This window comes from Microtus ochrogaster, linkage group LG5 (genome assembly GCF_000317375.1).
Source record: "Microtus ochrogaster isolate Prairie Vole_2 linkage group LG5, MicOch1.0, whole genome shotgun sequence".
NCBI lineage: Eukaryota > Metazoa > Chordata > Mammalia > Rodentia > Cricetidae > Microtus > Microtus ochrogaster.
Genome location: NC_022031.1, coordinates 41,703,291 through 41,712,162, shown reverse-complemented (window position 1 = coordinate 41,712,162; position 8,872 = coordinate 41,703,291). Strand labels below are relative to the sequence as shown.

Here is an 8,872-nt window from a genome sequence, read left to right as displayed (position 1 = left end):
AAGGGAGGGAGGGAGGGAGGGAGGGAGGGAGGGAGGGAGGAAGGGAGGAAGGGAGGAAGGGAGGAAGGAGAAAGAAAATCTTTAACATAATGTATTTTCTTGCAGCTCTGGAGACTGAGTCCAGAACAAGGGTATTGGTAGGCTCAGTGTCTAGAGCGGTCCTTGCCTCTGTTTCTGAGATGGTGCCTCAGAAACACTTAGTTCTGCAGAAGAGAACAATGCCTTCACAAGAGGAAGGGACAGAAAAGGCTCAAACTCTGTCCCTCTGGCCCTTTAGAAGGACACTAAAGCCTTCCCTAAGAGATTTACCTTCAAAACTCAATCACCTGAAGGCACCACCTTTCAACTCACCACAATAATTACTCAGCAACCCAGATGACTGAGGCAGGGGGATCATCTGAGCCCAGCTATCCTAGACCAGCCTGGGCAACATAATGATATCCTGTGTCAAATAAATAAATAAAAACGAAACCATGAACTTAAAAGGACATGTTCAGACCCAGCACTGGGGCTATACATTGGTCCACGGGGGCTGAGCAAAGATGGGACAGACCACCTGAGTTTAGTAAACCAGAAGCAAACTTTATTCCAGGAAAAAAAGAAAAAGAAAAAGAAATCTCCGTGGGGCACAAAAAGCTTATCAGCTAGCTGAGACCACAACCAGAGATGGACTTGTAAGGCTGTAGCAAAAACCAGTTTCTGAACTCCCCTTTTTATAGTAAGAAGCAACAAGCACTAGGCAATAACAAAGGAATTTGTACAATCTTGAGGTAAAACTCAGATACAAATTGCCCTTCTTTACAATTTCTATTAACAGGTTTTTTTTTTCAGTTAAACTATTGTTTGTATCTAATCCATTGTTTCTGCCTGGTACTTGCTGATGGTTGTTTACCCGAAGCATTCCCCTGATACAGCCACTTTTGCGTGGCAGAGAACAGTATGGACAATGCAAAACCAAAAAGTCAAAAATTGCCTGCATCCCATCATTTAAAAGTTAACTCAGCTCACATCAATTACTGGCCACTAGTGGCCAAGGGGGTTATCTGAGGACGAACTCTCAGTTTGCAGAGTTGACCCTCAGTTTGCAGAAGGAGGCTTCGGTCTTGTAAACAGAGCAGCTAGTTGTAAAACAAAGTAACCCACTGTTAATAGTTAATCCTTAAGCTGCTGAGAAAGCTGCTGACAGCCTGCTCTCATTCTAGGCTTACAACATTGTATTTCTTTATTTATACATTCTTATTTTTGGAATCTACATTTCCATATTCTTATTCTTTGACTCTTCACTATACAATTGACTCTTGTGAGTCAGGGCACTGGTGTGGTTGTGTTCTGTAAGGTCACCATGAATAGTGACAAACACCACTGCTCTGAGGGAAGCACAGGGGGAGGCTCCTGTGAGCTCCTCCCAGGTTGGCACTTTTTGTCAACCAATGAATGTCTTGCTTTCTGTACATGTCACCGTCCTAGCACACACTGCATTTAGCAGCACTGAGCACTACAGCTTCTGCCTGAAGGGAACTTGCCTGACACCTGTGTTTTAGGAACACTCAGCACTACACTTGGGGACCATTTTGAACAGGAAAGTCTCAAAAAAAAAAAAAAACAAAAAACAAAAAAAAAAAAAACCCTGTGAAGCGGCACTAAAGCAACTTCAAGGATAGAGCGGTGAGGACGCTACCCAAAAGAGGCCACCTTGGGCTGGAATATACATGCCAGGCAACTCAAAATTACTCAGACAGCAGCTCAAAATTGCTCACGTGCCATATGCATTAAAAAAAGACCATGGTGCATCTGAAGTATTGATTGCAGGCTGACAAGTCCATTTGAGAAAGCAAATGAGTTTGCAAATGCAGAATCCATGAATAATGTGGATCAAATCACACAGATGCAAAATCGCACACCTATACCATCCCCCATGACAGTGAAAACAAACCCTAATCAGTCCACTTGATTCCCACGCTGTCTCCCCCCACCCCCAATTGAAAGAGGACAGATCAGTCACATACTTCCCCTTGTTGTTGTCCATGGATGGCAGGGTCCAGAAGGGCTGGGGGACAGACTCTGGCTCAGGGAATGTTATTCCATGGACAGCATCCTCAAAGGTCCCACGGTTGATTTTTAAAAACTAACTTAACAAAATGTGTGCTGTTCTTTTCAACAGATGGAGGAAAGGCCATTCTAAAAAATCACCTCGATCAAAATCCCCAGCTACAGTGGAACACAACAGAGCCCTCGAGAACGTGCAAAGATCCCATAGAAGACATCAACTCCCCAGAGCAGTAAGTACCGTCACCGCGAGAACCAAGCCCAAGAATGCACTGGCCCAGCACAGCTGTCTACAATGTGCACAGCAATTATTTCACCTGAGCTCTGCAGCCATATCACAGTGCAGCCATATCACAATGCTCCTTTTACAGGCGAGAAAGCTAATATCCCAAAGGGGGAGGTAACCCATACAAGCTCACCCAGTGCTTGAGTGCAGGACATAGGATTTGAACTCGATACTACCCCACTTTAAATCCCATGTTCTCCGCCAGAGCTCACTGCTTTTGTTGTGTGCATACTGTAACCTTATGAAATTCATGTGCTCGATGATAGTTGAAACCAGTTAGTGTCAGACAGATGCTGGAGACACAACAGTGTCCAAAACAGAGACCCCTTCTTTCCAGTGAGCCCATATATAGAGAGTCTCTGTTTTCTTTGACAGACTAATTAATTAATTAAAAGGGCAAGCATAGCATGCTCATGATAGGTTCTTTGGAGATAAATGAAGCAGGGAAGGGGTCTGTCGTTTTAAATAAGATGAATCAGAGAAGACATAAAACACCTGCCCATCTCAGCTCTGTTCCCACCCGTGACTTTAGCTCCTTCTGGTGTACTGGAAGCAGAGGTAGATACATATACTCTGACATGTGGCCTCTGGGAAGCAACAAACAGATAGGAACCAGCAAAAGGCAAGCAAGTCACTCGGGCCATGTGGTGTTAATAAATCATCAACTCAGCAAATGCCAAGACTGGCCATTCAGAACCCCGGTCTGTGTTTCAGGACACAGCAGTTCCCTGGCCCGCCACCTCCAGAGTGAGGCAAATCTGTGAGTCCCCTGGGCTGAACTCAGGTTCTGCTGCTGCATGAGCTCCTGCCAAAGATGTGTTGACTGCAGGAAGGGGATTGGGATCTTAGCAGACAGGAGGGCGCATTGGCTCTTAAAACACTGGGTATACCCCCTCACCTAGACAGACTGCCTTGCCCAGGCTGCTTGAACGGGCACCTTCCCTGTATCCAAGTGTGTTCTTCAGTTCCTCTTTTCTCCCAGATGCTCAGCCAACAGATCTCGCCCCAAGGAATGATCGTGGCTGACATCATACACAGTTAACTTCATTTCAAGCATGAAGCTATTATCAGTTACTCAGGTCCCTAAGTTGCTGGCTTTATTTCCCTGGATCCCAAAAGAAATTTAAAACTATAAATTAGGTAACAGAAACTGGACTGATTTATAATTTGGTCAAACTGAAGGGAGAAAGAGCCCACTTTCCCTCCAATGTGCTGGTGGCTGTCTGAGGATTATGGAAAACCCTGAGGCAAAGGGCCAAAGCAACAGAGCTTTAGCGTGAGACAATTTAACCCTTGGAGAGGTAGGTGACTGGTCCCAGGCTCCCTCCGTTGGCTCTGCTCTCAGCAAGGAGAGCCCAGGTGTTTTTCTTCCTATAAACTTTGAAAGTCCCTTCTGCCGGCCAGGACCCCAGCCTGTTCTCAGCATGGGATGACAATACAAAGTTCCTAGTCCTCTCTTCTGTGAACTTCTGAGGAGTCTTCCTGAGCAACAGGTCCTTGGGGGACAGGGGTACACTTCATGTGCACCCACAGATCTCAGAGGCCACCAGGCCCTGAGTAAACTCTGAGAAACACCCTGTTCGCATTGAGTGCCTTTGCCCCAAAGCCATGTGACTCTACAGAAGGAAGGACCAGCTTCACCGTGGTTTCCCTAAACAATTTACAAAAGTGCTCTGTCTCTTTTTGTCTTTCGTCTTTGTAACAGGGGTAGCGATGCTTTGCTCTTTGTTTTCTGTGTTTCTACTGGAGGATCTCGGTTTGATTTGGAGTGATTTGCCCCTGAGAACCCAGATATGGAACGTACCCCTGGAGGCACTGCAATGCAAAATCCAGCAAAAATGCCTCTGGGAGCAGGAAGCCATCCCCTGGACACATTCCCTGTAAACAGCCCTTTTAGAAACTAAAGTGATTCACCGACTTGACAGTCTATTAAGACTTTAAGGATGTGGCCAGGAGAAGGGAGCCAGGGGGCAGCTACTTCATCCCTACTCCATCAGTACCATGCATGTGCCTCCTCCCACTGCCAGCTCATCCCATCTCCAGCTTCTGGCTTCCTTCCAAGAATTCTGGGGTCTTTGACGAGGAAGGGACTCGCTCCCAGAGAAGGTAGCACAAAGAGGGTGGTACTTAAACTGGGTCATGAGCTCCAGAGGAATCAAATTCCAGGTGGGAAACATAAAAGCAAAACCACAAGGAGCACCAGGGTGCGTTGTCAGAAATGAGTCACCAGAGGGCAGCACTTAGGGGGCGAAAAGACAGATGGTTCATCCAGAGCATTTGAAGAAGTGACCTTAAGGGTCATATCAGGGTGGGTGGGTGTGTGTCCCCCACCTTCTGTGACTTCCCAATGCTAGGAAGGCAGGGTTAATTACCAAAGAAGCTGTAAGTCAAGAAGGAGCCTCTGGGAGAGCTGAGTTGCTGGGTACAGCAGTGGCAGAGAGGAGGGGAGGAGGGAGTAGGCAGCTGGGAAGCCCAGGATTGAAAGCTAGGGGCTGGAATTGAAAGCCATACCACACAGAGCCTTGTGCAATTCAAGATGAGTGGTACCTATGTGTGAAGCATTGGTTGGGTCCTTATAATGTTGCCATGATAGTTACAGTAGTCAGCGAGCCCCATCATGGGGGCGATAGGGAGTTGGCAAGATGCAATCTTGTTCCTGCTAGTCCCAAGACGGATAGTAGGTACCTGTGAGCCTCTGTCAAATGCCTGCTTTGTGTCTGAAGGTTTAGACTATTGAGCCAACAGGTCTTGGATTTAAGGGGACACCGATCCCTATACTCAGAATAGATTGGCCAGAGTGGGAGCAAAGAGCCTTCAGGAGAGCAAGCACCCCTCACTGTGTCTCTCTTTCCTGCAGCATCCAGCGCCGGTTGTCCCTCCAGCTCCCGATCCTCCACCACGCCTACCTCCCGTCCATTGGAGGCGTGGACGCCAGCTGTGTGAGCCCCTGTGTCAGCCCTACCGCCAGCCCCCGCCACAGACATGTGCCACCCTCCTTCCGAGTCATGGTCTCGGGCCTGTAGGGGTAGGAGGCCTGGGGCCGGGGCCTCCCCGGGGACAGCACCAAGCTGGGCCAAGGCACCCGCCGCTGGCGCGCTGACGGCGGTGAGAAGCTGAGCACTACGCTGCCTCTCCAGGGCTGGAACAGCGCTCAGACAGAGGGACTCGGCACGACCACGAGCCTTATCTGCGGAAGGTCTTACTCTCGCGAGGGAGGCGATGACTTCTCCTTGGTGTCTGCAAGCAAAGAGGAGTTGGGACGCCTGAAACTTGCAAAAAACAAATCAAAATCTAGATAAAGGAGAGAGGTCACAGACTCCAGCCATCCTCACCAAGTGGCCAGAGCAAGGGCTCGGCAGAAATGGCCTCTGCACTCTGCACACACGTCATCGGCGGTGCCCGCCCCCACACACCAGCCCTTCTCCACTCTGGGGAAGACGGTGAGCAGGGCCACTAGGTCCCCAGCAGCTGGCCCAGCCCACCTCAGGCTCCCTGGAACGGAACAGGGAGTCCGCGGGAAGGGCAGACAGACAGACAAACACAGCCCTGGGGCTGGGGAACCAGAGCCGGCAGCTGTGCATGCTCCCAGGGGACACTGATCGGAAGAGAGATGTTTGTTACTCTCTGATAAATGCCACACATTAACACAATAACACCCGTTCTGGGGACTGTGGGGATTCAGGGCACCTCACTGCAGAAACTCTGCAGTGTTCAACCGACAGTCTGTCATGCTCCCACCATGTCGGCCATGTCCTTGTGTTCAATTTTAGGGTTCCCGGTAATAAGGGGAACCACCCGAGCTAATCATGGAATGTCTGCTCCCAGAAAACACGATAAAGAAAGATTGTGCACTTTAACCTCTCCCGTGGGGGCCCAAGGGCTGCTGGGATTTTTCCCCCCCATTGACTTTGTTTCTGACCAAAGTGAATCAGGGGCATTCTGCTACAAGTCACCCCTGTGTTCCAGGGGAGAGTTACTTTCCAGTGCCCCTCCAGCCCAGCCCGTGTGTGACCCCTCGGGTGTCACTGGGGTGGTCAGTCAGCAGGCTGGTTTTCACCTTCCACATCATACTTTCCTTGTCATTGAACCCCAAAGAGCACCTGCCCGAGAGTCATACCTGGATTTGAGTCTTCAGTCCCCTCAGGCTCCCTCCGTGACCTTGGGCAAGTCACCAGTGTCGCTCTGAGCCTCAGTTTCCCCTCCGTGTAACAGACTGGGGTTGAAATAACACCCATCCTGCCTACCTCACAGGGTCACTCTGGGGATGGACACTCATCCAGGAGAGCTGTGCACTGTGAAGCAGCCCTGACCTGTGAGGTATTAGTGTGACCATGACCTTCAGCCCTCCCACAAGCCGGGGGTGCAGTGTGGCCCAGAGAAGCTTCCAGCAAGGCCCTCTCCCCCAGGGACAGCCCAGTGGGAGGGAGGCTCAGGACTCTCCTGACATTCCTAGACAGGTTCATCCCTTGCTAAAAGCCTGAATGGCGATGTCCAGGGGCGTCTGCACCACAGAGCGGCTCGCTCACGCCCTAAAGAATCCTAACGGCAGCTTCCACAAGCAGGCAATAATCTCTTCCCAGACCATGGCAGTCAGGAACACACTGCTGTCAACCACCAGGCTGTGACAAAAGGGCCCGCGGGAATGACCATCACCAACATTTCAAGACACCCTAATTCACGTAGCATAGCTCTCCCTTTCCCTTCCTCAAAGAGAGGTTACGGAGGTTCTGTAGCTTTTAAGGGGGAAAAAAATGTCAACACATCACAGGTCAAGTTGATGTCATTCTCTGTTTAGGCACTAAAACTCCCTGCTGTCACTCACTGTGTGTTAACCAGTATTTCCTTGCTCTTTTGATTTCACCGAAACCAAATTTTATTTAAAAGATCACATTAGTTTTTTTTCAAAGGGAAAGAGATAATTAACTGTACATAATGTATACAGACAAAAAAAAACCTGTAGAAATATTACTCCAGCATAGCAGGAAAAAAACAAAAACAAAAGTATTGGATTGTCGGAGGTGAGCGTGTGTCTGTAATCCCTTGTGACTCCGATCCGTGCTCTGTCTTCTAGGTAAACCCACAAGGTACATCTCTGTCTACTGATCCTGTAGGTTCACCATTTTTTTTTAATTTCTCTGCAATTAACAAGCCCCACAAAGTGATTCTGGCTATCTACTGGTTCTGTTCTTTTATATGCAGCAAACACTTGGTCCATTTCCTAGAGGCTTCCGCCTGAGGGCATCTTCCAATGACGTTAGTGCACACACACACACACACACACACACACCTGCTTTCAATTAGACCGGAACTGGCAGAATCAAATGTAAATGAGGAGTTTCTCTCACCCCACTGCATGGTATCGATTTTTAATAAATTGTTGCAAATTTGTTTTTATGAATAAAATGGGGGGAAAATCCTATTGATTTTAATGTCCGTTCTTTCCTGGGGTCTGAAACTCAGGAGTGACTCTGAGGGGCTGCTGGGCACTGACTTTCTCTCATTTGTGTTCCATTGACAGTCACAGAGGAGTCTGCAGCCTTGTGACCCCCACCTTCATTCATTCATTCATTCATTCATTCATTTTTAGGCTGAGTCTCTCTCACTATTTATTCCAAGGTTAGCCTTGAACTCACGATCCTCCTGCTTCCTCCTGCTTCCTGCCACAGTCATCTTGACCTCAGCTTCCCATTGTCCCAAGGGTTGGAACCTGAGCTAAACTGTGTCAGTAAACCCCTTCCTTCCATAAAGAGGAATTTACTCTGCCGCAAAAGAGGAAAATAGAGTCCACTGAACAGGAGATGAGGAGCCAAGTGCTGGCAGTGTGCACACCGTCAGGGAATTGTTTGTAGAGTCCAGCAGCATCCTACTTCTTCATCTGCTGCTTGGTTAGGCCTTCCTCAAATCCTAGACCTAGCTCAGACTGGTGACCACGTCCCTCCTGCATCTCAGGTGCCATCCAAAGGATGCTTGCACGTTCTCCCAAGCCCTGGAGCCTGCAGCTCCAGCCGTCTGCCATGTCTCCCCCGGAAACACTCACTCTCTCTTCCTCTTCTCTGCGCATGCTTGCACAGTCTCCTCTAGCCCACACCGTGAGCTCCTGAGGGTTATTTAGCTCACAGTGCAAAGGGCTGAGAGTCTAAGGTTGGACTGTCCTATCCGGTCTGCTTGTGACGAGGGCTTTCTTGGTTGAGTCACCAGATGGTTGAAGAGTGAAAAGGGATCTGCCTGAGTGGGAAGGAGACAAGAACACTAGTGGCCTCACTTTCTACTACCCCATTCTCACTCCTCGGGACCAGCATGCATCCCTTCCAAAGGTAATGCCCTGTAGCTTATCTACCTTCACCAGCCCCATCTGTCGGAGATTCCACCACTCAGCCTGCTGCCCTGGGAACTGACCTTCCAGCCCAGGAGCCTATTACAGGTCGTGCCCTGGAGCCACAAGTCTCAAAGAACCTGGGTACAACAAGAAAAAAGCTAGGGAAGCAGGCCGGGAACACTGTGGTCACCTGGATTGCAAAAGGGACTCTACATGCAAAGCTT

General features: G+C 49.1%; 1 protein-coding gene across 1 annotated transcript in view; it reads left to right on the top strand.

Annotated features, from left to right (window-relative positions):
- Gabbr2 (gamma-aminobutyric acid type B receptor subunit 2) overlaps nt 1-7,753 on the top strand; it is a 344,134-nt gene extending 336,381 nt beyond the window's left edge. The window contains exons 18-19 of the mRNA XM_013351873.2: nt 2,162-2,279; nt 5,190-7,753. Of these exons, the coding sequence (XP_013207327.2) occupies nt 2,162-2,279; nt 5,190-5,355 (284 nt within the window). The 3' untranslated portion in view covers nt 5,356-7,753. The remainder of the gene's footprint in view (nt 1-2,161; nt 2,280-5,189) is intronic.
- The last annotated feature ends 1,119 nt before the right edge of the window (nt 7,754-8,872 follow it).